This window comes from Dromiciops gliroides, chromosome 3 (genome assembly GCF_019393635.1).
Source record: "Dromiciops gliroides isolate mDroGli1 chromosome 3, mDroGli1.pri, whole genome shotgun sequence".
In the NCBI taxonomy this organism is placed as follows: Eukaryota; Metazoa; Chordata; class Mammalia; order Microbiotheria; family Microbiotheriidae; genus Dromiciops; species Dromiciops gliroides.
This window is the reverse complement of record NC_057863.1, coordinates 614,950,874-614,978,845: the sequence shown is the minus strand read 5'-3', so window position 1 is coordinate 614,978,845 and position 27,972 is coordinate 614,950,874. Positions and strand designations below refer to the sequence as shown.

Here is a 27,972-nt window from a genome sequence, read left to right as displayed (position 1 = left end):
CCAGTCAAACTTGCCCACTTGGTCCTCGTACACGGCCAACGCCGGGGCCAGGAGCGCGGCCCAGAGGCCCAGCCGAGCGGCAAGCGCCGCCGCCATGATGGAGAAACAGGCCGTGGGTTTGGACCGCCGCCGGCCCGGCATGCACAGCGCTTCCGGCCCTTCCGGCTCACTGGGGGGGACGGCGCCGGAACTGGGCGTGGAGGCGGGGCAGGCGAGCACGCTGCCGTGCGAGGGCGCAGAAGCGACGGGAGCCGGAATCAGGCACTCGACGTGGGCCGTCCGCATCCCAAGAGCCCTCGCGACGCCGGGGTCCTAGAAGGCGCAGCCGGGAGGCTACACGTGTGGGGAGCATCATGCCTAAGTCCAAACGCGACAAGAAGGGTGAGTCCTGAGGGCGTCTGGCCGGGACTGAGGAGCCGGGGGGGTGGGGGGGGGGAGGGGGGAGCCGCCGATGGGAGGGGGTGGTCCGCCGAGGCAGCCTCCAGGCGTCTGCTGGCAAGCCCGGGACCCTCGTCCCATCCCCGAGCATCTCGTGCCCTTTGCAGGCTCCCCGGAGCGAGTCATTGCCCCATCTTACAGATGGGGAATCTGAGGCTCGGAGAGGGGCAAGGACTCCCCCCTCCCAACAGCAGTTTTCATCCCGCCTTTACAGATGAAGATGGGGGGTGGGCCTGGGGTGGGGAGGTAGGGTCAGCAGGTCAGCCCTTTGTCCATAATCACAGATCAGCGTCGCCCTCTGTGCTCGGACCTGGTTCTTGTCACTCCACGTTTAGGGTTTTGTCCAAGTTTGGGCGCCCACTGGGTGCCGGGCCCTCGGGAAGGGGGTGCGACTGTTATCCCGCTTTTACAGGTGGGGAAAATTAGGCAAACAGCGGCGAAGGGCTTTGCCCAGGTCCACGAGGCTAGGCAGTGTCTGAAGTTGGGTTTGACTCAGGCCCTTCGTCCAGCCCCGGATGCCTCAGATCTGTTAACACAGATCCTGTGGCTGGCTTGTCAAGTGCTATGCAAACCTGGTGCCAGAAATCTTTGCCCTTGGTGCCGGCCCGAGCCCCCCTAGGAAAGTGGCCTACAGAACAGGGAGGCCAGCAGGCATTTATTCATCACCCACTGTGTACCAGCAGTACCAAGCATACGCCCTGGCCTTGGAGTCAGGCTCTGGCTTCCCATCCCATCCCAGCCAGTCCGGGGACCTTTTCCTTCCTGGGCTCAGTCTCATCCCCTGGGACATGAAGGAATTGCCTCTGTGGTTTTCCAGGTCCATTTTAGAGTTACTGATGCTAGTCACTGCCCATAGCCAGGGTCATGCAGGCCGCGGGTCAGGGATGCAGCAGAGGCTTGCACCTGGGGCTCCTGGTTTCCAGGGCCAGTTTTTGTGGGCTTCTCTTTGTGCTTCCCATCCCAGGGCCATGAGTCTTTAAATCCAGTCCCTGCAAGGGTTCAGGCACGTGAAAGGTAGACCAGTGAGGGGTCCGTGGTCATTGGTCCTTTGGAGATTGAAGTCTCCGTCTTGGGCTGAGTCAAACCGTGTTGTGGGATGTCACAGTGAGCCTTGACCTGCTCTGGTTGCTGTCATCTCTGCCCCTTCTTCCAGCCCATCAAAACTAAGCGTTCCTTCTCTCCTCTGTCCCAGTCTCCTTAACGAAGACCACCAAGAAGGGCCTAGAACTCAAACAGAAGCTGATAGAAGAGGTAAGAGGCCCGTGTCGTTATCATTGCCCACTCCTCCAGCTAATGGTACTAAGCCAAAAGATAGAAGTGGCAGAGAGGGCCGCTGAGGCTTGAGGAAGCAAGTATTTCATAAGGGCTAGAGTGCTTATAAGCCCTGTTAACGGAAAGATTCTACCTGGATGGCTCCATAGGGGAGGGGGGATTTCTGTGGGAGGTGGGAGGGACGACTGACCGCTAGGGAAAAGGCCGGAAAGGACTTTCTGTGGAAGGTGGCGCCTGAGTTAACTCTTAAAAGAAACTAAGGATTCTATAGGAAAGAACTAAGGAGGGAATGAATTTTAGGTGCAGAGGCATGGAGGTGGGAGATGACAATGCCATGTTTCTAGAACTAGAATCAACAAGACCTGGCAGGTGATTTATAACGAGGGAGTGGGAGAGAGGGAAAGGTGTACTGTGACTCAGGTTGGAAAGCTAGACAATTGAAAGGATGGTGATAGCCTCCATAGAAGTAAGGATTCAGTTTTAGGTAGCAGGGTCAGTAAGAAGTCCCAGCCTTACTTTTTTGTTTGGGTTTTTTGGTGGGGAAATGGGGGTTAAGTGACTTGCCCAAGGTCACACAGCTAATAAGTGTCAAGTATCTGAGGCCGGATTTGAACTCAGGTCCTCCTGAATCCAGGGCCGGTGCTTTATCCACTGTGTCACCTAGCTCCCCGCCCGCCCCCCCCCCCCCCCCCGCCTTATTTTTTCCTAAAACATTGACCAATAAATTTAACAAATGCTTATCATGTACCTGCGGTATACACAGCACTGGGTTATAAGCTGTCGATAAGACCCAGCCTCTCCCCTCAGGGACTGTAGTCTAAAAGGGGCTAAGACAGGAACAGAGAACTGTGATGCATATTATTAGATATTACAGGAAAAAGGCAATGGGTTGGGATTGTTAACTAACCCTTGGGTCCCTTGCATTTCCCCACAGCTTCGAAAATGCGTGGACATGTACAAGTACCTTTTCATCTTCTCTGTGGAAAACATGAGGAACAGCAAGTTGAAGGATATCAGGAGTGCCTGGAAACACAGCCGGTGAGGAGGGGGCTGGGGGCTGGGGCGGTGAGTTGCAGATCGAGGACTGTCCTCATCTTCATTTAAAACTGGGGGGGGGGTGCAGGGACCTGCTCACACATGCACTGAGGAGGCGTCAGAGCCAGCATTTGGACTCAGGCTTCCTGGTGCTTGGACCCCTACCACCTTGCTTCCCTGGAAGGTTAAAAGAAAGCCCAGAAGAGATGCCTCCCTGATGATCCCATTGTCTTTCTCTTCAGGATTTTCTTTGGAAAGAACAAGGTTATGATGGTGGCTTTGGGCCGAGGTGCCGCTGAGGAGTACAAGGACAACCTGCACCAGGTGGGCTCCTGCTCTCGGTCCTTGGAGGGGGTTAACCACATTCTGCTGGGCTCAGGTAGGGCCCCCTTTAGCCAGTCCGTGCACTTCTGCTGAGAGCCTGTGTGACTGGGACAGTGGGAGTCCTGGCTTCTCCAAGCCCTTGGGGCTTCTGGGGCCTGGGGCTAAGCATGTGGGAGGCCCAGCTCTCATCCTGCAGTGCCAGCCTCGATAGCCATGGAGCACTTTCCTCCCGCTCCTTCCCCATTGTTCGCCTTTGTCCTCTGCCAAAGCTGTTTCATGTCCCAACACAATAAAAGTAGGACCGGTTGGGGAGGGGACCTGCCCACCCTAGGCCTGTCTTGTTTTTTGTGTGTGGTTTTTTTTTGTTTGTTTTTTGCGGGGCAGTGGGGGTTAAGTGACTTGCCCAGGGTCACACAGCTAGTAAGTGTCAAGTGTCTGAGGCCAGATTTGAACTCAGGTACTCCTGAATCCAGGGCCGGTGCTCTATCCACTACGCCACCTAGCCGCCCCTGGCCTGTCTTGTTTTAATGCATCATGGGTTCTTTGGCAGTGTCTTTGGTGAGGCCCGTGGACCCCATCCATCCAAGAATGAGGCTTTTAAATCTATAAAATAAGTACCTGGGATTACAAAGGAAACTAATTCTATTGAAATACAGCAATCAAAATGTGGTCTTTGTTTAACCCAAGTTTACAGAGGCCAGATGAAGGACCCCAGTTCTTTAGAGAGTGACATCACTGCAGATTTTGTGGGTAGATCAGATACTGCCAACATGAACAAACCAGGGAAATGTGTCTCCTGTGGAAAAGAAGGCTGTGCTGGGGCAGGACCCTGGAGAGCACCTGCCCAGCTTCATGTCCTCCATCCTGGGGGGGGGGGTGGCCCTCATCTCTCCACTTGGCATTTTCCTTCCCTCCCCCTCCCCCCTTTCACCTCTGGACCACCCCCTGGTTAATCTTGTCCCCTCCACCCAATCTTTAGACTAAATCGGTTAGCTGTGGGACCTTCTTACAGGACTACCCAAGAGCTAATGATCCATTTGTGTCTGAAAGTACCAAAAATGCCGTGGTTAATCCAGGAAAATGCAAGAATAACTCGTCAGTAGGGATATAACTGGGATCCAATTCTGGCGGCTCAGTGTGCAGGACATCCCAGAGCTGCCCAGCAGTGATGTGAATTGCCTTGCTATATAGCAAGTTCCTTGTCCCCAGAAAAGGTCAAGCAATGGCTGGAAAAACTCCTTCAGAAATGGTGTGGAGGGGGTTTGTGGAGGGAGTGGATCCCCCTCTGCCACTCCCCTGGGGCCTTTCTTTGTGACTAACGAGGTTTTCTGTTTCCCAAAGGTCAGCAAGAAGCTGAGGGGTGAGGTGGGTCTCTTGTTCACCGACAGAACGAAGAAGGAAGTGAATGAGTGAGTGGCTTGAGTCTGGGGAAGGAGCCTGAGCCAGAGGGGGGAGGATTTGTGATTGTGAGAGGCCAGCACGGCACCTGAAGGATCATGTCTGGTAGGATCCACTCCTGTCTCTGGCCAGAAGGCCACAGAGGACTCACAGCTGAGTCCTAGGGACCAGGCGGTGATGGGAGGATTTCTAGGATCCCCATCGTTCTTCGTGTTTAGTAAATGCCTGCTGGGTGCAGGGCCAGTAATATAGAGGCAGAAGACCACCACCTTCCAAAGTAGCCTCTTTGGGGCAGACAGAGTTTGGTTCTGATAGAGTGGAGGTCAGAAAGACTGAGCTGAAAAATCAGGATGTCATGGGGTGGTCCCAGCCCAGGCTTCTTCACCCACAGATGGCCAAACTAAGCAAGAAGGCTGGTCCTGAGCAGCATGGTGCCTGTCACCTCTGACCACAGGCCTGCCAAGAATAACAACAACAGTAATAATCACGGCAGTAGCTAACATTTATAAAGCAGTTCTTATGTGCCCTATGTGCCCTGTGCTAAGCGCTTTATAATTAGTATCTCATGTAACCCTCCAACCACCCTAGGAGGTGGGAGCTGTTGTTCCCGTTTTATAGAGGCTCATAGGTGTCTGAGACTAGATTTGACCTCAGGGCTTCTGGACTCCAAGTCCCTCACTGTATCCACTGAGCCAGCCAGAGGTCCTAGAATATTCAGCAGGCTGCTTCACCTACTTATTAAGTAGCTGGTGTACATAAGAAGGCCATGAGGTCACAGATGTGGATCCCTGCTAGTCCAACCCTCTCGTTTTACAGATGAGAAAACCGAGGCCCAGGAGGTGAATGACTTGCCCAAGGTATCCCATGCCTCAGAGGTGGGCTTTCAACTCAGACCCAATATTCCTTGTACAATACCAGATCCTGGGCTCAGATCCCACCTCTGACTCTGCCCGTTTTCCTCATCTAAAACAAGTGGGTTGGGCAGGTGACTGTTGAAGTCCCTTTGAGCTCCAGGTTCGTGCAACATGTTTTACAAAGACAAACAAATGGGCCGGCCCCTACTCTCCAGGACCTTCAGTCCTGTGAGGCTGCTTGGGGTGGGGGGGTTCTACAGGGGCAGGCCCTGGCTCAGATGAGGGGAGCAGTGGCCAGTGACTCCCCTCCCACTCCTCCTACCCCAGGTGGTTCAGTAAGTATACAGAAATGGATTATGCCCGGGCTGGGAACAAAGCGACCTTCACCGTCAGCCTGGATGCGGGTCCCCTGGATCAGTTCCCCCATTCGATGGAGCCTCAGCTGAGGCAGCTCGGCCTGCCCACTGCCCTCAAGAAAGGTAAAGGACACATGGGTTGGGGAGGGGGTGGAGACGTGGCCTACCCCTCCCTCTCATCTGTGCAAAGGCAGTGGGCTATGAGTGTGGATGATCCCCGCTGTCTGATGTGGTTAACGTGTTGGTTGGTTTGGCTGAATGATTCCCCCCATCTTTCTGTTCTTTGGCGCAAAGGGTGGCCTGACAGGGAAGAAAGGGGGAGGGACACATTGGGAAATGACGATCAAGTAAAAACAGTTGATATCCGGGAAAACTGAAAAAAGGAAGAAATTAATTCCTGAAGGAAGCTGACATTTGCCCCCACTGTCGGGCATCCTGCGTGACCCGTTGGCTGTGTGTGCCACAGAGAACAAGGGGCTAGAAAGCATGGCAGCCCCGGAGGCGGCTCTTGGACGGGAAGAGCCCTTGGGGCCCATGCCACCCTGGGAGCCATCTTCAGCCATTGGGAGGCCTGTCCTGTCCAGGGGGGCCTCTGCTGGTTCAGCTTGGCTCCCAAGGACAGAACGAGGAGTGGGGGGTGGAAGTAGAGCCCCCATGCCTGTCAGGACGAGCACGCTGTCCCTGGCTGGGAATGGCTCCCTGGGTGAGGGTGAGCCCATAAGCAGAGGTCTTCTGAGACTAGGAGAGCACAGCTTCTTAGGGCCAGTGTAGTGGGGACTCCATGACATGCCCTCTGAGGCCTCTTCTGGCCTTCAAGAGGAGCATTAGGACCCGTAGGGCAGGCTGGGCCATCGACCCAGAGAGCCTGCTTCACCAGGACCCTCTCTACAGGTGTGGTGACCCTGACCTCCGACTACCAAGTGTGTAGCGAGGGTGACGTGCTGACCCCTGAGCAGGCCCGAGTCCTGGTGAGTAATGGGGAGGCTCAGGAAGCAGGAGGAGAGATTGGAGTCTAGCCCCTCTGCCTCCCCTCTCCCTCCCCGCTTCCACTGCCCTGACCTCTCTACTTTGTCTCTCCAGAAGCTGTTTGGGGTCGAGATGGCAGAGTTCAAAGTTACCATCAAGTACCTGTGGCAGGCTGAGTCCGGGAAGTTCGAGCATGTTGGAGAGAGCGCAGAGAAGGATGAATCTGGTGACAGCTCCTCCAAGGAATCGGAGGACTCGGAGGAGGACGACTAACCGGGGACGGCCCGAGCAGGAGCCCCTCTGCAGGACACAGGCTGTCACCTCGGTGCAGCCTCTCAGAGCGGCTGCCTCCCTTTTCTAAGGGAGGAGAGACTGGCTTGCAGGACTCTCAGGAGGGAGAGGTGCAGGGCACATGGGACTGTGTTTTTATATAGAATAAAGCGTTGTCAGCGTAGTGGGTGCACCTGGGGGCAAAGGAAAGGATGTGGCTCCTTGCTGTGAGGGCTAGTGGGGGGGGGGGGTCTCTGTCCTGGTGCTTCTCTGCCAACCCCACTCGCTTCCCCCCTGCTCGGCCTGCCTCCAGACACATGATAAGGAAATGCCAAAGTTGGGATTTGGGAAGAAGGACGCAACCCCTAGAGAAAGCAGATCCTGCTGCAGCTGCGATGAAGCGGTCAGAGCTAGGGAGGACCGAGTGGGGCAGGTTGTCCAGGACTCTGGCAGAGGAACCAAGTGCTCTTAGCAGGATCCTTCACAGGCAAGGACGTGCCAACATCAACCATGTAACATGTCCTGGATTAGACTGAGTATAAGGTAGACAACAAGACCCATGCTTGCCGCACATGCTTGGCCATCAGCCCCAGGGAGGTGAGGACTGCAGCTCAGCTTTCAGTCACCTCCCACAATACTGACACACCTTTGTGTGGTGCTTTTTGAAGGCCTGCAGAGTGTTCTCAGGACATCCCTCTGAGGGTGGGCACACTGAGCATTGTGTCCATTTTATAGAGGAGTTCATGGACTAAAAGGTTTGACCTGCCTGGGTTCAGACAGGGAGGGTTTGAACCCAAGTGTCTGAACTTGGAAATCCAAGGTCCCTCCCTCTCTCTGTTCCATGCTACATAGCATTACACAGCCACTTAGTCCCAGTGCTGACAGCACCAGCTAAGGATCATGAGGGGGGGTGTTCCCCTTTTCTGCCGTGGCCTCCTTGGGCGGTGGCCAATGAAGCCCATGCACCCTTTGTCAGAATCTTCTTTGAATGTTTAAATTTTCAGCATCACCAAGGAAACTAACTATATTAAAATAGAATTATCCAGATACTTTCAGAGGCTAGGGACCCCAGCGTAGGGATAAATTGGCCTTTTTTTCCAGCTAAAACCCCACCTTCTGTCAGTGGACACTTTCTCAGTGTCCCTAGATGCCTTCCATCTCCACTCTCCATTTCTCCCAGCTGAGTCTTGTTTTTTGTTTTCCCACATCTCCCATTAGACTGGGAGCTCCTTTGTATCCCCACAGTACCCAGCCCACAGGAGAGGTTTAATGTATGTTTGTTGGCCAGCTGGCTTGGACAAACTGGACCTGACTCATAAAAGGCCCAACCTCCAGCAGGGAGGACCTGAGCACCCGAGCCTAGAAGGGAGTCACTGAACCCTAACCCCATGTTGATAGGCCCCGTTCAGGTGACCAGGGTGGGATCCACCCAGAGACTGAGTCAGAATTGGCTTCCCAGTCCTGGCTCTCAAAGGGACACCTTTCCAAGCCTCAGTCTTCTCTGCAGTAGGACAGATGTGCGCGATCTTCCCGCTGGGACGGTGCTAACATGGGAAGTTGTGCCAAGCTGGTATCTGCACTCAAGGCTGTAACTGGAAAGAGGCCTGATCCTGGGAGGATGGCACAGATGTCAGTCAGCACTGTGTCCCAGGCACTGTGCTGCGGATACAAACAGGCCATGGGACCCGCCATGGGATGGAGGCTGCTTCTGCTTCACTCATCCACGGGGCGTGACTTGAGACCCCAAAAACGTACCTTTGGGCCTCTCTGCCACTTAAAGGAATATGTGTGTAAAACCATTAAAAAGCTTTTCCTGGCACAAATGGCCCCGTAAGTGTTCTGTTTGAGCTATCTCAGTCCCAGCTGAATAGGTAGCAAGCTTCCTCTTCCAGATAAGGACCAAGTGACTGGCTCAGGACAGCTGGAGCTCACCCCTCCCTCAGGTGCACACCTTAAGTAAGGCACACCTCACGAGCTCACCAGGTTGTACAAGTAGTCTTCATGTCTTTGTGAATGATGAGCTTTGTAGCATTTCTGTGATTACATGGTGGGTTTAAGAGTCAGAATTTGAACCCAGATCTCAGGCACATTCTACTCCATTCAAAAGGTTCCTGTTTGTTTCGATATGATTTTGTCACCTGCAACTGTCCCTGGACAATTCCCTTTCTCCTCACGTAGGGAGAACCTCCCCAAGCCCCTGATTTTGAAAAGGGAAGTAGCACCCGCTCTCCCTGGCAGAGAGGAGGTGGTGGTGGTGATCCATGCTGGGCAGCATCAAGTGGCAGTCCATGGGACAGAAGCGTGGAACACAGGAAGGCTGGCACTGGGGCTGCTTAACTGGGAGAAAACTTTAGGGAAGCTGGGAGGGCTGACTCAGCATGGGAAGAGGGATACAGGAGAGGCAGGATTAGATACTCTGGCCTCAGGACACACCAGAGGTGCAGACTGAGGATCAGGGGCAGTAAAACTAAAATCACACAGCAAAGTGGACTGGGTATGGTGTACTTCGTAGAAGAGCCTTGTTCAGACTCGGATTGGGCAATCTGGCCAAAGCCACCCACCCTACTTGGAGGCTTCCATTCCAACACCCTCCAGAGGCCAGCTCTTCAGGAGGGAGCCAGGATCCACCCCTGCTCTGCCACCAAGGACCCAACCAACCCCAGGCCCCAGAGGAGCCCAGTGCCTAAGACACTCCAGGCCACTCTCTTGCAATACTAGCTTTTATTCCATCAGGACAGAGCAGAGCTGGGCTCGGCCCTCACCCTTCTCAACAGGGACAGCCACCAGGGCAGGAGGTCAGAGGTCTCACCCCTGGGAGGGAGGCTAGAAAAACCATTGATTCAGAGACTGGGGACAATCTGAAAGACAGAGCTGAAGCTGCAGCAGCTTAAGGCAAAGGGCGGCTGATGGGGTTGAGAGCACGGGGGCGGCCAGTGTCAAGAAGGGGGCCTCCCCACCCCCAGGCCTGGAGCTAGCGGAAGTAGTTGGGACATTCATGGGCGACGAGATGCCAGGCCTGGTCAAAGGCCTTCACCACCCCAGACTCCAGTGGGCCCTCCTCTGATGCTGCCATATTCTGCTGCAGCTGCTCCAGGCTGGACATGCCCAGGATAACAGCATCTCCACGGGAACCCTATTGAGAGAGGGGGGAGAGAGCCAGCTATGTGTGTAGGTCATGCACAGGTGGGTGCTGGTAAATATTTTAACAACCAGCTTTGGGGGGTGGGGGTGATTCAGGATTATGCTGGTAAATGTTTAACAACCAGCTTGGGGAGGGGAGGGGGAATGTGCTTAACAGCATACTTTTTTTTTTAAGTGAGGCAATTGGGGTTAAGTGACTTGCCCAGGGTCACACAGCTAGTAAGTGTTAAGTGTCTGAGGCCGGATTTGAACTCAGGTCCTCCTGACTCCAGGGCCGGTGCTCTATCCACTGCGCCACCTAGCCGCCCCAGTTCTCTAAATTCTTGAGAAATGAGGTCTTTATCGGAGAAATATCCTTCACAGTTATGATCACTAACAATCACTCAAAATTTAACAGTGGTGGTATGAGCTGGCTCTAGTGAGATACCCCTGGATCTCCCACTATAATTTCACGAGGCCAGGAAAGGTTTCTTACTTTTTTTGTAGGTGTCCCAACAGATAAGAAAATGAGACTTGGAGTCAGGGAGACCTGAATTCCAATCTTGCTTCAGACACTTACTAGCCATGTGACCCTGGACAAGTCATTTAACCCATCTGCCTTGGTTTCCTCACCTGTACACAGAATTGCTATGAAGATCAAGTGAGGTAACATGTGTAAGGTGCTCCGAAAGTCATGTTGTTCAGCTGTTTCCTACTCTTCATGACCCCACCTATGCTTTTCTTGGCAAAGATGCGGGAGTGGTTTGCCATTTCCTCTTCCTGCCCACTTTACAGATGAGGAGACTGAGGCAAACAGGGTGAAGTGACTTTCCCAAGGTTACACAGCCAGTGAGAGTCTATGGGGAGATCTGCGCTCAGGGAGATGAGTCTTCCTGACTCTCTCCTCCCAAAAAATGTACTGGAGCGGTTTGCCACTTCCTTCTCCAGTGTATTAAGGCAAACAGAGGCCAAGTGATTTGCCCAGAGTCACAAAGGTCTGAGGCCTAGGTCCAGCGCTCTATCCGCTGTACCACCTGGCTGCCCACCCTCCAGTGGTTTATATCTCCTCCCACCATCATCTCTTTAGCATGAAGAGGCTCCCACTTGTGCTCCAGGGCTGCTGAGAGAGGCCACAGTTTAAGGATCCTCTGAAGTGCAGGCCACCACCAGGTAAGTAGAAGCGGGCCAGGCATAGGACCAGAGATGGGGCCTGGAGACACCTTCCCAGCTTTGTTACTCTTGCCATTATTCACCTTGAGGCACTGTATATGTCCAACCAGACTGAATGAAGGCTTCCCCAACCTGGATCTCCACAGGTGGGCCAGGCCCTCTACATCCCACAAGAGCCCTGGGAGGAACCATTACCCCCACAGATGAGAGGAGGTCACACAGTAAGTAACTGCACAAGGCTGGATTCCTCCAGACACACAAGCCAGGTGGTCGTCCGTGACACCTGACAAGATGAATGGGATGGAACATGCTACTGCGGTAAAGATGAAGATGGATGGGAAGATGCCCACGGAGGGATGCAGAGTGAAGACAGCGGAGCCCAGGCAACGAGAGACAGCCCTGATCACAGCCACAGGAGCCAGGTGGCTTCAAGCACAGCAGCGGTGCCCAGGCCAGGAGCTCCCTCAGGGTGGGGGCACCCAGGCTGTGAGCTCCTCCTCACAGGGGCTGGCTTTTGCCTTTCTTTATATCCCAAGCACTTAGTAAGCGCTTGCTAAGTCTCAAATGACTGGCCCCCACTACTGCCAGCTGGCACCTGGCCTTTGGTCCTTTTAACCAAGTTAAAATTCAAAGAGACCCCCCTGTCTACATGGTGCAAGGAAACTCTCAGTCAGTCGGGACACTTGGGTTGGTTTGCCCAGAAGTTTTTAGGAAATATCTTTTTCCCATAGTTTCTTTGTGATTTGTTCATTAGCTGTATTAAATATCAGTGAGAGAAAAGCCAAAGCGTGGAAGAGATGGGATCCAGGGCCCCCGGGGCGTTACCTGCAGCTGGGAGTGGTGGTACATCCACCTGAGGGCTGCGGAGGTCATGCTGGGAGCGTTGGCCCCATAGGATGCCGCCAGCGCTTTCTCCACAAGAGCAATGGCTTGAAAGTGATGTTCCTTCCAGAAGCTGTGTTGGAAGATTTAGACATAAAAAATGATATCATAGGTAAATTAGGAGAGGAAGAAATAGTTTACCTCTCATATTTATGGAAAGGAGAACAGTTTATTACCAAACAAGAGATAAAGAATATTATGAAATGCAAAATGGATGATTTTTATTACATTAAATTAAAAAGTTTTTGTACAAACAGAAGCAACACATCCAAAATTGGAAGGGAGGCAGAAATCTGGGAAACAATTTTTATAGCCAGTATTTCTGATAAAGGCCTCATTTCTAAACTATATCAGGAACAGAAGCTGTGTTAGATGGGCAGACAGGGAGGTTCAGTGATCAGCGCCCCCAGGCTGGCCTCAGTGTGGGGGGCTCAGCCTGACTCCCAATCACAGGGACCCTAACTGAGCCTAGGCCAAAGTACAGTCCTGACTCTACCAGTCACTACTCAGTGTGTGACTGACCACAGGTCAAACCTCCCTGCAAATCTCCCAGGGAGGATGCCACAGTGACCTCCAGGCATGCTCAGTCTACCTCCCAGTGAAACAATCCATGAGCACAGGACACAGGCCTGGGGCACCCCTTGTCCCAGAACTTCACTCCTCTGGGGTCACTTGACCATGATGACCCATCCCATCCCCTGTGACACCCCAAGAGAGGGCACATTGTAGGAGTGGTCACCACATTCCGGGAAGGACACTGAGAGTGTCCAGAGGAAGGGGAGGCCCCGCCAGGACATGGCAGCCTTTCAAGGACCTGGGGCTGATTGGACTAAATCTGGGGACAGTGGGGGGCTTGAGAGCACATGTCCTGCATGGGGAGGGGACTTAGGCTCGTTCTGCTTGGCCCCAGGGGGCAGAACCAGGGGCACTGGGCAGCTGTCCAAACAGGGCAGTTTTGTCTCCATGTCAGGAACCCCTTCCTCACAATGAGAGGGGCCCCAAAGGGGAAGGGGCTGCCTGGGCTTCAGAGAGGGGTCTGAGGTCTGCAAGTGGGGGCTGCGGGTACACCTGTCAGGGATGGTTTCAGGGGGAGCTCTTGTTCGGCTCTGTGTTGGAGCCGATGCCCTCCAAGGTGCACTCCTTCATTCAGTTATCTCCTATTTATCTTATAGACAGCCTCTTTGCATGTTGCCCCCAACACCCTCCCCGGCCCCCCCCCCCGCCCCTGTTCGACTGGGAGCTCCTTGAGGGCAAGCACTGTTGTCTACCTTTCTCTGCATCCCCAGCACTTAGCACGGTGCTTGGCATGGAGTGGGCACTCCCATGTTTACTGGATTGAACTGAAGGTCCCTCCAAGCTCTAAAACGTGGGATGGTTTCCCAGAGAGCTGGGCCAGGGGCTCACACCCATTCGCACAGATGGGGAAAGCCTGGGGTTTCAGAGATACCAGGCCCTCCTGCATACCCACGACCCCCTGCTCACCGATTCCTGTAGGTCTCAGCCCAGCTGTTACCAAAGAATCGGCCTTCCGGCTGCTTTTTGTCCTTGTCTTCATACTTGTACTTGCCAGTCAATAGGCCACCTGAGCAGAAACAGGACAGGCAGATCTTGGGGATCCCCCCAAGGGCTGAGAGTGCAGCCAGAAGTCACGGCTGTGAAGGGGAACGTCCCCTTCAACTTGGCCTCGAGTGAGGGGGACCGAGCCAGGCCCCTTGTGCACTCCCACCAGCACCACAGAAGACCTCTCCATCCCACTCCCAAGCTGCACCCACAAGATACCCAGACTCATGCCCCTGGAGCTCCCTCAGGGTTTGAAACAGTGGCTTCTGCCAAATAACCCCTGAAGGTGGTTAGTATAAATAGTATTTCCCCCATTTGTCCAGAGAAGCTCTAATTTGCCCCTAGATACACAGCTAGCAAGTATCAAAGTCCAGATTTGAACCCAGATCTCTTGACTCCATGTCCTCACTCTATTATCTGATCCCAGGGATTCTGGGGTCCCCTCCCCCTTTTCCTCATACCAGCCAAAGGGTTGTAGGCATAGAACCTCAGTCCAAAGTGATGCAGGCAGGGGAAGAGCTCTGTCTCCACTTGCCTGGTGGTGGCGTTGTACATGCCCTGGGAGGAGGGAGGAGAGCTCAGCTGGGGGGGCTCAGGGAAGGGATGATCCCCCAAACCAGCCCAGGTCAGAAGTCACAGGCTAAGCACGCTGGGGGCTCAGGCTCAGAAGGGCTAGTCCAACTCTTTCATTTTACAGGTGGGGAAACTGAGGCCCAGACAAGTCCTTAGGTAGAACGTGGCAGATCATGATTTGAACCCTGATCTGTCCCCAAAGCCAGTGCTCTTTCTACCACAAAGCATTGGAGGTCAGAGACCTAGATCTGAGTCCAGCTCGGTCATTTACTAGCCATGTGACCCGGGGGCCACTCCCTCCCTCCTCTGGTGCTGAGTTTCCTCCCCTGTAAAATCTGTCAGGCCTGGATGGCAGAAAGGCTCCTTGCCCGGGGGTCAGGGTGAACCCAGTGGCCAAGAAGGGCCCCCAGGAGTCCCTGCATCATCCTGGGCTCAGGCAGCTCCTTACCTGGTACACAGTGGGCAGGATCCAGCCATTGTTCTTGCAGAGGGTGCAGATTTCAGCTACTTCCCAGGAGGCATAGTTAGAGAGGCCCAGCTCTACAAACTTACCCTGCAGGGGGAGAGGGAGAGGGGAAAGAGAGAGAGAGAGAGAGAGGGAGAGGGAGAGGGAGAGGGAGAGGGAGAGGGAGAGGGAGAGGGAGAGGGAGAGGGAGAGGGAGAGGGAGAGGGAGAGGGAGAGGGAGAGGGAGAGGGAGAGGGAGAGGGAGAAAGAGAGGGAGAGGGAGAGGGAGAGGGAGAGAGAGGGAGAGGGAGAGGGAGAGAGAGGGAGAGGGAGAGGGAGAGGGAGAGGGAGAGGGAGAGGGAGAGGGAGAGGGAGAGGGAGAGGGAGAGAGAGGGAGAGGGGAAAGAGAGAGGAAGAGAGAGGGAGAGGGAGAGGGAGAGAGAGAGAAGGAGGGAGGGAGAAAGGGAGAGAGAACCTCAGGTCAGGGCTGGGCCGCTGCTCTAAGCAGTCCTTCCTCTATTTGACCTGTACTTGCCTCCCCTGTGAGAAAGTCATTAGAATGTCTTTGTGACTAGCAACTGTTTCATTCATCTCCAGCTCTAGCACAGTGCCTGGTGGTTAGCAGTAAGTGGTTAATAAATAATCTTGAATTATTGATTGATTGATGCTCTAAGGCCTCTCCAGATCTCACATCCTGTATTCTAAAGGCCCTCCCAGCTCTGACATCCTGTGCTCTAAGGGCCCTCCCAACCCTGAAATCCTGTGTTCTAAGGGCCCTCCCAGCCCTGACAGCCTGTGTTCTAAGGGCCCTCCCAGCCCTGACATCCTGTGCTCTAAGGGCCCTCCCAACCCTGAAATCCTGTGTTCTGAAGCCCTTACCAGCCTTGACATACTGTGTTCTAAGGGCCCTCCCAGTTCTACCAGCCTCTGCTCTTACCTCCTGGTACAGCTCATTGCAGGCACGCAGAGTCTCCTCCACTGGCGTGTTGTGGTCAGGTGCGTGCAGGTAGAAGAGATCCACTCGGGAGCACTGCAGGCGCGTCAGGGAGGTCTCCAGCTGGGAGCGGATACTGTCTGCACGGAGAGACTTCCCATCCCAGGGATTAGCCTTGGTAGCAATTTTCACTTGGGGAGAAAGAAGGTGGTTGGAGGTGGCTGAGATTCAGTTCAATGTGATTCAGCAAACACAGTCCATGCCCTGCTCGGCCCCAGATCCGAACAGGCCACATTTCTACCTTTCCCAGCTGGCCACTTGCATTTCTCATTCTGTACAATGTCGGAGCTGGACAAGGGCTCAGAGGGCATCTAGTCTGACCCTATTATTACAAAAGAGAAAACTGAGGCTCAGAGAAAGGAAGGACCTTGTGCAGGACTTGCACCAGGGGAAAAAAGTTGGACTTGGAGTCAGAGGCCTTGGTTTCCAGTCCTGGCTTGACCACTCACTACCTATGTGACCTTGGGCAAGTCACTTACCACCTCCAGGCTTCAGTTTCCTCATCTGTCAAATGAAGCAGTTCAACTGGACGATCTGTTGTTGCCCTTCCAGATGTAAACTGTCCATCCTCAGCTCCTGTGACTTCCTAAATCTTGGATTCTTGCCAGGACCCCATACCACCTCCAGGGCATCCTCACATTATACCCACTTTTCAGACAAAAAAAGTGATCCCTCCAAGAGGTGACGTGGCATGTGCACATCACAAAGGGTGCTGAGGAGCTTCATCCACACCTTCTGGCTCCAAATCTGAGGTTCTTATCACCACAAGGTGACACCTTCCACCCCGCCCCCCTCCACACGCACAAAAGAGAAAGGGGTAGTCAAGTGTAAGACACTGCTCTTTTCATAAATGGTCACTTAGCCAAATGCAGTAGAAAAATGAAATGGGTGTAAATAATTCTGATAAACCAACTTGATAAGAAACACTAGCCCCCAGATTAAGAAATGTTTGAGACAGACCTCAGATAAATGAGACTGTTTTCAGAATTTGGAAGGATTCAACTCAGAAACGATTAAGCAAATAACTGTTTAGGGAATACGGGACAATTCTATTCATACCTAACAGAAAGAGAGGTATTTGGAGTTTCACGTAAGTTACAGATGGGTCACCACCCATGAGCAGGCCCTAAATACAAAGATTCAGAGGAGCTGAGCTGGGACATGGGCTTTGCATCTATTTTGTTGGGAACTGTGCTTATTGGAAAGGAGGCACTGCTGCACTGAGAGCTGGATGGCTCGAGAAAGGTTTTGAGAGCTGTCTACCACCTAAAGTGCAAACCATATAGAGCTATTACCTGTGTTGCCTTTGACTGCCCTCTGTGGTCTGAAAGGGAGAAACTAAGGGGAAAAGATCAAGCTTTGCTTCTGCTCTGTGACAAATAGAGGAGGAATGGCTTTACCTGAAGGCTAATGAGGGGGGGGGGGGGAAAGAATACCCTGATATTTATTTCTCTCTCTTTCTCTCTCTCTGCAGGGCAATGAGGGTTAAGTGACTTGCCCAGGGTCACACAGCTAGTAAGTGTCAAGTGTCTGAGGCTGGATTTGAACTCAGGTCCTCCTGACTCCAGGGCCGGTGCTTTATCCACTGTGCCAACCTAGCTGCCCCTCCCCTGATATTTAAAGAACTGGTCTTGGGGGAGGTTAGTTAGGCTTATTGCTATCTATAGCTCTGTAGGGAAAAACGCAAAGCTTCAGAGAAGATCTAAGGAGCTTGACATTTCTCTAAACTAAGGGAGCTACTATCACTGAAATTAATAGCTTAGCACTCTCAGCGCCCTGCCAAGAGTGGCTGTGTCTTAAAGTCAATCAATAAACATTTACAAAGCACAGACCTGGCACTGTCTTGAGCCACAGATACAAAAAGAGGCAAAAGACAGTCCCTGCCATCAAAGAGCTCACAATCTAATGGGAACTGGGGAAACAACACACACACACACACACACACACACACACACAGGTTATATAATGTCTAAACAGTAAAAAATTAACAGAAGGAAGGCACTAGAAGTAAAAGGAGTTGGAGAAGGCTTCCTGTAGAAGATAAGTTTTGGGGGGGACTTGAAGGAAGCCAGGGAAGGCAGTAGGCAAAGATAAAGGAGAGCATTCCAAGCATGGGGGACAGTCAGAGAAAGTGGAATGTGTAAAAGAACCTGACACGACTTCAGCAGCCTGAGAGTTAAGAGAGAAGTAGCTTGGCCCAGCAGGAAATCTGATGACCAGCAGACCAGCAGACAGCAGAGACAGCAGTTCTGAACAGAGTTGACTGTTCTAAGGCCTGCTGTCCAGTGCTTTGAGCTACTTCCAACTTGAATAGAGAAACCCACGTGTCTTTCTGCTAGGTTCTATTGTATGTCCCCTCTCCCTCACAGAGAGTGTATGGGGTGGGGGGAGTGTGACCGAGGTTTATGCATAGACTTATATTTTAATTATTTGTACTTTCGCATTCTATTGAGTAAATGTTACAATTATTCAATAATTAAATGTTAGAATCGAGTAAATGCTATAATTACTTAATTCAGTTATAATTGAGTAAATGTTAGAATTATTCCCACTTCTGCCTTCTACTGAGTAAACGATATATTTATTCCTGTCTTGGCCTTCTAATGAATGAATGTTAACTATTCTTGCTTCTGCCTTGTGATTTAGTTAATGTTTCATGTTTAACACTAGGGCTTTCTACCGTTGATCATCTTCGATTTATCCCATATGTCTTGTTTGTACATAGCTGTTTACATATTGTCTCCCCCTTATACTGTGAGCTCCTTGAGGCTGGGGGGGGGTCTGTCTTTTGTCTTTTTTTGTATCCCCAGCACTTAGCATAATGCCTGGCACATAGTAGACATTTAACAAATATTTGCTAACAAGATTCAATGGTGTAATTCTGACTGATATTTATATAAATGGGAAGCCCTTCATCAGTGAGTCATGAACTAGATTGGCAAGTAGTAAGCCTATTCCTAGTAGAGACCCCTAGCGTCCTGAAAGAATGAATGGTAGTCAGGTGTCCCCCTCCCTGGGAACATTACCCCAACCTGCCAAAGTGAGTGTAGGGGGACAGCTACGTGGCACAGCGGATAGAGCACCAGCCCTGGATTCAGAAGGACCTCGGTTCAAATCCTGCCTCAGACACTTGACACTTACTAGCTGTGTGACCTTGGGCAAGTCACTTAACCCTCATTGCCCCATCCCCCCACAAAAAGTAATAATAACAATTGATCATTTAATATGAATCACAAATGATGACAAAACGTTTCTGATGTTATGCCAATAAATCAATGAGAAAATATCATTCAACCTACAAAAATTAGAATTACAAAGTGAGTGTAGGTTTGGGGAAAAGCAAGCAAACCGCAACTAAAGAAAAGAGAGTCTAGAGAGAAGTGGGATGGATGCCAGGTCTTAGAAAGAACACAAGCCTCACATGAGCCTGGTCAGAGCAACACAAAGCATATATTATAATATTATAAATATAATATTATAATATTATAAAATTGAGGCCCAATATAACCTGCTCAATTCAATAAGGTCAGTTACTTTTTTGACTGAGAGAACCTGAGTTCTAATTCTAACTATATTACTTACTAGCTGTAAGACTTAGGAACTACCGATCTGTTTTTTTAATACATAAAGGGAAGGAGCTAGAAGATGAGATGGCCCCTAAGTATTCCAATTAAATGGGGGGTTGGGAGGAAGAGGGTGAGGAATGGAAGACAGTAAGAGAGTTCAAATGTCAAGTCCAGCCCCGATCTAAGAATTCCAAATTGGAATGAGGTTCCATTTTTATTATGAACTTTTCACACCTGACGCCACTCAACTGCCCAGGATGGAAGAATGTAGTGATTTCCTTTACTGAACATGATCCTCTTCCCCCTCCCTCCTCCACCACAAGCCAAGAATTCAATGGCCTCTTGCCCTGAACTTTGCTTCTGGGCACAACCTAGGGAATCTAAGCAGTGGGGGTGGAAGGCGGGAGGGGTTTAAAGGGCAATGAAAGAAGACAGAAAGAAACTCTGATCACAGGTTAGAGCTGGAAGAGACTTTAAAAATGAATAAATTAGAGTCCTGGGACTGGGAGTCAGGAAGACCCAGCTTCAACCCTCCCCCCCAACATTCACTAGCTGTGAGACTCTGAGAGGGTCATTTAATCTCCCTGGGCTTCAGTTTCTTATCTATAAAATGAGAGGGTTGGACCAGATAACCACTAAAAGCCATTCAATCTCTATGTCAATGATCCTATCTATGCCCAGAGAGGTGAGCTGAGATAGAACGTGCCAGAGATGGTATTTAAACAAACATTTCCAGAATCCAAAACCATGCCATTAAACTTAAAGGAAGCTTAGATGGTGAAGTGGAGAGACAGAATGCTGGCCTCTGAGATGGAAAAACCTGAGTTCAAATTCTGAAGCTTTACCCTGCAACCCTGGGCAAATCACTAAACTCAACCTGGTTCTTCATCTGATAATAAGGGTGATAATCAGCCCTCCTTCAATCCAATTCCGTCTAAGTCATGACATTAAGGGGATGTCAGGATATCATGGTCGTCTTCAGAAGGAAGAACAAACAACAAGGGTGATAACAGCAGGACCTCCCAAGGGATCACATAAGACAATAAATAAATGGATAACACTCTCCAAAGCTTAAAGTGCTATATAAATGTTAGTTATTAATCAGAGATGAAAAAGTCCAATTCAAAACAGTGACCAAAGCAACAATGGGATAGAAAGAACACTGGGGGGCAGCTAGGTGGCGCAGTGGATAGAGCACCGGCCCTGGATTCAGGAGGACCTGAGTTCAAATCCGGCCTCAGACACTTAACACTTACTAGCTGTGTGACCCTGGGCAAGTCACTTAACCCCAATTGCCTCACTAAAAAAAAAAAAGAAAGAAAGAAAGAACACTGGGCAGCATGAGGAGAGACCTAGGTTCCAGTCCCATCTGCAGTACGTTCGTTTACTGTGTGACCTTAGACAAGTCAATGTAATTCTCTGCGCCTGCATTTTTTTTCTCTTTATTTTTTTCTTTTTATTACATGGGGATGAGGTAAAATCACTTCTAAGGTCCCTCACAGCTGTTAACGTTCTCTGACACTTTTCTTTGTGAGACCCCTCTCAGCCCTGCAACAGTCCGGGTTCTAAGGTTTCTTCCAGCTCTGACGTCTTAACAATCTGAGAAAGCAGCAGCCCAGGGATGCTACCTACTGGAGGGACAGTTTGGGAAGAGAGTGGAAGGGGCAGTGTGAAGGGGAAGATACCAGCAGGAACAGGATGCCCCAGTAAGTCCAACTCTCCAGGACAGACACTCCAAACCCTATCCAGGGCAGGGAAGACCCTCCTTGAGCCTCTCCCCTCTCCCAGCGGAGGCCTGAAGCAATCGCAAGCCCGTGACCTAGAACTAGGAACACGATTACCCCCCTTAGTGAAAAGTCCCAAGTGGCCTGACGTCCAAATTCCAGCACTAAGCATGCATGTAAAGGGACAAGGAGAGCCTTGGCCTCCGTCTCGCTGCCCCTGGCCCCCTCAATCCCACACAACCCATGTGCACGTCCATACCCAGGAACCTCAACTCATGGAGTAGGCGGGAAATGAGGACACGCTCTGGGGCAGGGGGCGCTGATTCACCTAGCTGATGCCTTCAGTGATCAATGTCGAGGGCAGTCTGCCAAGGTTCCTCAGTTAGGGGCAGGCAACTTCTTGGAGTACAAGGTGCCTGGACAGCCACTGGAGGTCAGGTGTCCCGGGACAGGGGGTAGGGGGACGGAGGGACCGGGGGCTGTTCAGCTCGAAGACGGGGCTACGCTGGGTGGTGGGTTCAGAATCTGCCCCATCGGGGGTTCCAGGGGGCTCGCCCTAGATTGCCCCGTGGGGACGTCGGGGGTCATTGCCTCAGGCTGCACGCGGATGGAAGGGGTTGCACAGATCGGGGACCCCCAGCTCAGGTCAAGGGTTGCAGGGCGCACGCCCGAGATCGCACCCTGGGGGGGCGGGGCTCGCAGGCGGCATGGCCCCCCGCGGGCCGGCTTACCTCTGCTGCCGCCGTCCCCCAGCCCCAGGCCCATGCTGCCCACGATGCTCTCGGACTGGCCGTCGCTGTACATGAAGGCCGTGTCCAGCTCGCGGTGGCCGCGCTCCAGGAAGGCACGCACGGCGGCCGCGCCGGCTGACCCGTCCATACGCCGGCCTATCTCCATCGTGCCCAGCACGGAGGCCGGCAGGGCCCGGGCCGCCGAGGAGGCGGCGCGGGACATGGCGGTGGCGGCGGTGGCACGAGGGTTGCGGGAGCGGGCGGCTCCGCGGGAGGACCGGGCGCAGCGGGCAGCGGCGCGAGCCACGGCGCGAGTCGCGGCGCTCAGCATCTGAGGGGAGGCGACGCCGCAGCCTGCGTGCAGAGGCCCCGCCCCCTTTCTGACGCCACTCAGCGGTCGGACCAGGAGGGGCCAGGGCAGAGCTGGCCGCTCTCAGGGACCGTCTGCAAAGTGCGCTGCGCCGACAGGGGACTGGGGAAGCCCTGCCTCCTCCGGAGCCAGGCTTGGATGCACCTAGGACCTGCGTGGTCAGAGCGGAAAGTTCTGGGACTGGCAGGTGCATGCAACCGCCCGCTCCCGCCCCCGGAACCTTCTCCGGGGGCCGGCATCTGGAGCTGGAAACAGCCTTAAGGAAGCCACTGGTCCAACAATCTCCTTTTTCAGATGGGGAAACTGAAGCTCAGGGCCAGAAAGGGATCTGCCCGGAGTCGCCCTGAGCTAGGATTCCAACCTAGGTCTTGTTTATCCCGGTCCCCGCCTGGAGTCACAGCCTTCAGGGCAGGGAGGGGCAGGGAAGGAGTGAAGCTTCCTAGCTGGGGTACCATTTATCCCTCGGGAAGGGACCCAGTAATCTGGCAGGGGTGGGAGAGCAGTTCTGGGGACCCAGGAGTCCTGGGCCTCTTGTCCCCTCACCCCCATTGCCCCCTCCCTTCCATCAGACAAGCAGGGAGTTAATGCCTATAACAATCAGTGGGACATATATCAGAGAGTTGATATAGCAATACCTCGTATCAATCAAAAATGTATTTTAAAATACTTAAATATGAACATACTGGGGGCAGGTATGTGGCGCAGTGGATAAAGCACCAGCCCCGGATTCAGGGGTACCTGAGTTCAAATTCGGCCTCAGACACTTGACACTTGCTAGCTAAGTGACCCTGGGCAAGTCACTTAACCCTCCTTGCCCTGCCTCTCCCCCCTGAAAAAAATGAACATGCTGATATTTTCCACATGCCAGAGACATCAGATAATATAGATCTGGGCGGGGGTTACCTGACTTGGCTTGGATTTTTTTTTGCAGAGAAAATATTGAACTGAAATATACTGAAAAAAAAAATTACCAGAAAACCATGCCATAAAATCTTTTTAAAATATTATGAACTTGACAAACAACAAACATGATCATATCTGCATAAAAAGAAGAGAAAAAAAAGAAGTACATGTGAAACCACAAATTTCATTTTTATGTAAGACTTATTTTTTTAAGTCTAGTATGAACTTAGGGTAATTTGAATACTGTTCTGTTCTTCTGTATCTCAATTTCTATCTGTTTCTCTCTATATTATTATTATTTTTTATTTTTGCGGAGCAATGGGGGTTAAGTGACTTGCCGAGGGTGACACAGCTAGTAAGTGTCAAGTGTCTGAGGCCAGATTTGAACTCAGGTACTCCTGAATCCAGGGCAGGTGCTTTATCCACTGTGCCACATAGCTGCCCCAAAATAGCATTTTTTTGTGTGTGTGAGGCAATTGGGGTTAAGTGACTTGCCCAGGGTCACACAGCTAGTAAGTGTCATGTGTCTGAAGCTGAATTTGATCTCAGGTCCTCCTGACTCCAGGGCCAGTGCTCTATCCACTGCACCACCTACCTGCCCTTTATGATTAAGGGAACCACTCTTACTCCTTCACTCATAACTCTTTCTCCCCCCAAAAAAATTTAAATATTTTCCCTGCACCGCCCCCCCAACAAATAAATATAGTCAAGGAAAAAACAAAAGATCCGTACATTGATCTTGTCAGAAAGTGTATGCCACCTATGTCTCTGAAGTCCATCACCTCTGTCAGAAGGTGGGAAGCATGCTCTGTCATAGTTGATCCTCTGGAATAGTGGCTGGGCATTGAAATGGGCAGAGTTCTTAAGTGTTTCAAAGCTGTTCTCCTTTAAAACATTGTAGGCATTGTGTAAATTATTTTTTCTAGTTTTGTTTTACTTTACATCAGGTCATACAAGTATTCCCAGATTTCTCTAAATCTACCCCTTTTTTTCCTTAGGGCACATATTCCATTACATTCATATATGTATGTGTGTGTATGTATATATATATATATATATATATATATATATATATATTTAAACTGTTCCCCATTTGAGGGCCACCCCCTTTATTAAAACAAAAAGTTCCATTATAAACATTTGTTTACATATGGGTCCTTTCCTTCAGTCTTTGATCTCTTTTTGGTATGGGATAGTCACAGTTGAGTAACTTTGAGGGCATAATTCCAAACTGCTTTCCAGAGTTTCAAAATATATTGGTGTGCCTGTCTTTCCACTGCCCCTCTAACAATTGTCCTTCTTGTCCTCCCAATATGATGGGTATGAGGTGAAAACTTCAGGGTTTAGTTTTCATTTTTCTGATTATTAGTAATTTTTTATGTGGTAGTTAATAGCTTTCCTTTATTTTTCAATCTGCCTATTCAAATCATTTGACCATGACCACCTAGGGAATCTAGGTGGCAAAGTGGATAGAGTGTTGGGCCTGGAGTCAGGTAGACTCATCTTCCCGAATTTAAATCTGTCCTCAAACACTTAGTAGCTGTGTGACCCTGGGCAAGTCACTTAACTCTGTTTGCCTCAGTTTCCTCATCTAAAAAATTAGCTGGAGAGCTCCAGTACCTCTGACAAGAAAACCCCCAAACCCCAAATGGGGTCACAGAGAAACAGACACAACTGAAAAGTGACTGAACACCAGGAAATGGCTCTTGTTCTTATATACTTCAGTTGTAACAAAAATGGCTAGCATTTAAATAACACTTTAATATTTGCAAATCAAATCAATGTATTAAGCACCTACTATGTGGGAAGCACTACAGCACCTCATTGCATCAACCCATGTTGCTTAGCTGCCTGACTTAAATCTCCATATATCTGGGATATCACACCTAAATTATGGAAGTTTGCAACAAAGATTTTCCTCAGTTAACTCTTTCCCTTCTGATTTTTTAACGTCGTATTGTATTTTTATTTTGTTAAAAATTTTCCAATTACATTTTTGACTTTTAAATTTTCAGTCACAAATTGTGTCCCGCCCTCCACCCCCTTGCCCACTCATTGAGAAGGCAGGAAATACAATATCCATTATTCATATGAAGCTATGAAAAACCTATTTCTGCATTAGTCATGTGGAGGGGAAAGGAAGAACAATAAAGTGAAAAAAATATGCTTTAATCTGCAATCAGAATCAATTTCTTTCTCTCCAGTTGGATAGTATTTTTCTTTTCTTTTTCTTCTCTTTTTGCAGAGCAATGAGGCTTTAGTGATTTGCCCAGGATCACAAAGCTAGTAAGTGTCAAGTGTCTGAGGCTGGATTTGAACTCGGGTCCTCCTGAATCCAGGGCCAGTGCTTTATCCACTGCACCACCTAGCTGCCCCTGGATAGTATTTTTCATCATTAGTCATCTTTAATTGTCTTAGATTATTGTGTTGCTGAGAATAGTTGTCATTCACAGTTGATCATCTTACAATACTGCTGTTATTGGGTAAAATTTTCTGCTGGTTCTGCTCATTTCACTTTGCATCCATTCATGTAAGTTGCAGGTTTTTCCGAGAGCATCTAGCTCATCATTTCTTATAGCACAGGAGTATTCCACCACAATCATATAGCACAACTTGTTTGGCCATTCCCCAAATGATGAGCAGCCCCTCAATTTCCAGTTCTTTGGCACCACAAAAAAGAGCTGCTATAAATATTTTTCTATACATGGATCCTCTTCCTTTTTCTTTAATCTCTTTTGGATACAGACCTAGTAGTGATATTGCTGAGTCAAAGAGTATGCACAGTTTTATGGTCCTTTGAGCACAGTTCCACATTGTTCTCCAGAATAGGTGGAGCAGTTCACAGCTCCACCAACAGTGCATTAGTGTCTCTACTTTTCCACTTCCTCTCCAGCATTTGTCATTTTCCTTTTCTGTCATGTTAGCCAATCTGAAAGGCATGAGGTGGTCGCTCAAAGTTGTTTAATTTTCATTTCTTTAATTATTAGTTATTCAGAGCATTTTTTGTCTTTTTTTTTTGGCAGGGTAATGAGGGTTAAGTGACTTGCCCAAGGTCACACAGGTAGTTAGTTTCAAGTGTCTGAGGCTGGATTTGAACTCAGGTCCTCCTGAATCCAGGGCCAGTGCTTTATCCACTATGTCACCTAGCTGCCCCCAGAGCATTTTTTAATGATTATTGAATGCTTTGATTTCTTCTTCTGAAAACTGCCTATTCATCTCTTTAGGCCAAGTTTGATTTCTTTCTCTATGTATCTATTATTGATTACACTTTTAATTGTGTTGTTATCAGTGAGAGTTATATTTACTGTTTCCCTTTTGTTTATAGGATTTTTATGCACTAGCACATGATCAATTAAAAAATATATATTTTCTCCCAACTACACATAAGATTTTTTCTTTTTCTTTTTCTTTTTTTTGGTGAGGCAATTGGGGTCAAGTGACTTGCCCAGGGTCACACAGCAAGTAAGTGTTAAGTGTCTGAGGCCGGATTTGAACTCAGGTCCTCCTGACTCTAGGACCGGTGCTCTATCCACTGTGCCACCTAGCTGTCCCATGTAACATTTTTTTTAACATTCCTTTTTCAAAATTTGAGTTCCAAACTTTCTCCTCCCTGCCCTTACCCCCTCCCTGAGACAGTAAGCAATTTGATATAGGTTATACATAGGCAATACACAATCAATTTTTTAAAGGTGCTATGCACCTTTGTGTGTGTGTGTGTGTGTGTGTGTGTGTGTGTGTGTGTGTGTGTGAGGCAATTGGGGTTAAGTGACTTGCCTAGGGTCACAGCTAGTAAGTGTTAAGTGTCTGAGGCAGGATTTGAACTGTGATGTTTAAAATCTATATTTTGTGATTGCCTTAAATTAGAAGCTTCAGCACCAGTCTTTGGGCATTAAACATTTATTAAAGCATACAGGTATTAACATAGAGTTCAGAAAGTTAAGAAAAGGCCTATCTCCAATAGAGTTCCAGCCTGGTTGGGTTCTTCCTCAAGTCCTCCTCCATGAGCCTGCTTTAATCAGGAACTCTCCAGCAAGCTGATTGTGGAAGCTTTTTATAGGTCTGGAATAGAGGCGGTCCTTACACACTGCTTCAAGCTGATTGGTTGGCATCCTCCAAATCCATTAAGGGCTAGCCAGGTGTGATTGCAATCTAGTTAAATTTGAAGTAGGCTCATCAGCAGTCAATCATTCTCACTTGATTCAATCAGTTTAGATTAATCTCCAGGTGGGTCTTTGAGTATCTGCTAAATCCATTATTTTATCACATTTCCCCCCTTTGTTTCTTCTAGGAATAGGTGTTCCTTGATGAAACAGTAAAAAAAATAATTAAGTCTTTGAAAGCCTTTTCTCAGATGATTCTTGGGATGTCCTCTGGGTGTAGTCGTGGAATGGAAGTCTTTTCAGGTGTTTCAAATGTGTAGATGCTGGTAATCAGCTAGGAAAAGTTTCCTACAAAATTGAGGTTAACACAACTTTAAAGAGCTTTGCCAGTAATCAAATCAAACAATGAAAGTTCTTAAAACATGAATTGAGAAGACAAGAATTTTTTAAATCTTCATTTCATCACTTTTTGTATCATCTGCCTAATTATCCTCATGCCATTATGAGACTCAATAATTATGGGGTTTACCATAAAAGAATAGAGAATAGATGGGATATGAGCATTCCCACACTTGAGCAATATATACAACCCATGCAGTATGCCAGGCTTAAAACAGGTGGATGGGATATACATCCATGCCACCGAACATATTGGAGGAAACTGAATCAGGCTTAATCAAATGCATGGGATTGAGACATCCATGGCATCAGGCATATTGTAGGGGGAATAGAAGCCAGGTGTAGAATGAGATGGGTGGGATGAAAACTTCCAGCCATCAGTCATTTCAGTACCTGGACTTCATACATGTCTCCCCTTCTGTGAGAGTTCAGTGCCTGCTCTTGTATATATTCCTCTCATGAGTGAAGGCAATTAATGTCTTAAATGGTAAATTCCCATAATCCAAGTCTCATATGGATTTA

At 50.0% G+C, this 27,972-nt stretch overlaps 3 protein-coding genes across 5 annotated transcripts in view; 1 reads left to right on the top strand and 2 right to left on the bottom strand.

Moving 5' to 3' along the window:
- Positions 1 to 166, bottom strand: part of EMC1 (ER membrane protein complex subunit 1) — a 33,916-nt gene extending 33,750 nt beyond the window's left edge. The window contains exon 1 of one of the 2 annotated variants that reach the window (XM_043990943.1): positions 2 to 166. In XM_043990943.1, coding sequence (XP_043846878.1) covers positions 2 to 141 — 140 coding nt within the window. In that variant the 5' untranslated portion in view covers positions 142 to 166. The remainder of the gene's footprint in view (position 1) is intronic. The other variant, XM_043990942.1, reaches the window with a different exon arrangement.
- Positions 167 to 207: 41 nt separating this feature from the next.
- MRTO4 (MRT4 homolog, ribosome maturation factor) lies at positions 208 to 8,279 on the top strand. Of its 2 annotated transcripts, none has more exons than XM_043990946.1 (8): positions 208 to 381; positions 1,631 to 1,689; positions 2,645 to 2,748; positions 2,988 to 3,069; positions 4,411 to 4,478; positions 5,649 to 5,800; positions 6,569 to 6,645; positions 6,761 to 8,279. In XM_043990946.1, exons 1-8 carry the CDS (start codon positions 354 to 356, stop codon positions 6,914 to 6,916), a joined length of 726 nt encoding a protein of 241 aa, XP_043846881.1. In that variant the 5' UTR covers positions 208 to 353; the 3' UTR covers positions 6,917 to 8,279. The 2 variants fall into 2 exon arrangements, with proteins under 2 accessions (XP_043846881.1, XP_043846880.1); XM_043990945.1 differs by having other exon boundaries at positions 6,758 to 8,279.
- A 1,338-nt stretch (positions 8,280 to 9,617) lies between these two features.
- LOC122745579 (aflatoxin B1 aldehyde reductase member 4-like) lies at positions 9,618 to 22,021 on the bottom strand. Its single transcript, XM_043990941.1, has 7 exons — positions 21,679 to 22,021; positions 15,601 to 15,788; positions 14,667 to 14,771; positions 14,107 to 14,203; positions 13,568 to 13,667; positions 12,029 to 12,158; positions 9,618 to 10,046 (listed from the first exon to the last, which is right to left on the bottom strand). The coding sequence occupies exons 1-7, from the start codon at positions 22,007 to 22,009 to the stop codon at positions 9,885 to 9,887; spliced, it is 1,113 nt and encodes a 370-aa protein (XP_043846876.1). The 5' UTR covers positions 22,010 to 22,021; the 3' UTR covers positions 9,618 to 9,884.
- Between the last annotated feature and the right edge of the window lie 5,951 nt (positions 22,022 to 27,972).

Coding starts and splice junctions, on each gene's coding strand:
- MRTO4 (XM_043990945.1), top strand. CDS start 354: ATGCCTAAGTCCAAACGCGACAAGAAGG. Junction 4,479..5,648: donor ACGAAGAAGGAAGTGAATGA/GTGAGTGGCTTG, acceptor CTCCTACCCCAG/GTGGTTCAGTAAGTATACAG. Junction 5,801..6,568: donor GCCCACTGCCCTCAAGAAAG/GTAAAGGACACA, acceptor CCCTCTCTACAG/GTGTGGTGACCCTGACCTCC.
- LOC122745579 (XM_043990941.1), bottom strand. CDS start 22,009: ATGCTGAGCGCCGCGACTCGCGCCGTGGCTCGCGCCGCTGCCCGCTGC. Junction 14,772..15,600: donor GCAATGAGCTGTACCAGGAG/GTAAGAGCAGAG, acceptor CTCCCCCTGCAG/GGTAAGTTTGTAGAGCTGGG. Junction 14,204..14,666: donor TCCTGCCCACTGTGTACCAG/GTAAGGAGCTGC, acceptor CCCTCCTCCCAG/GGCATGTACAACGCCACCAC.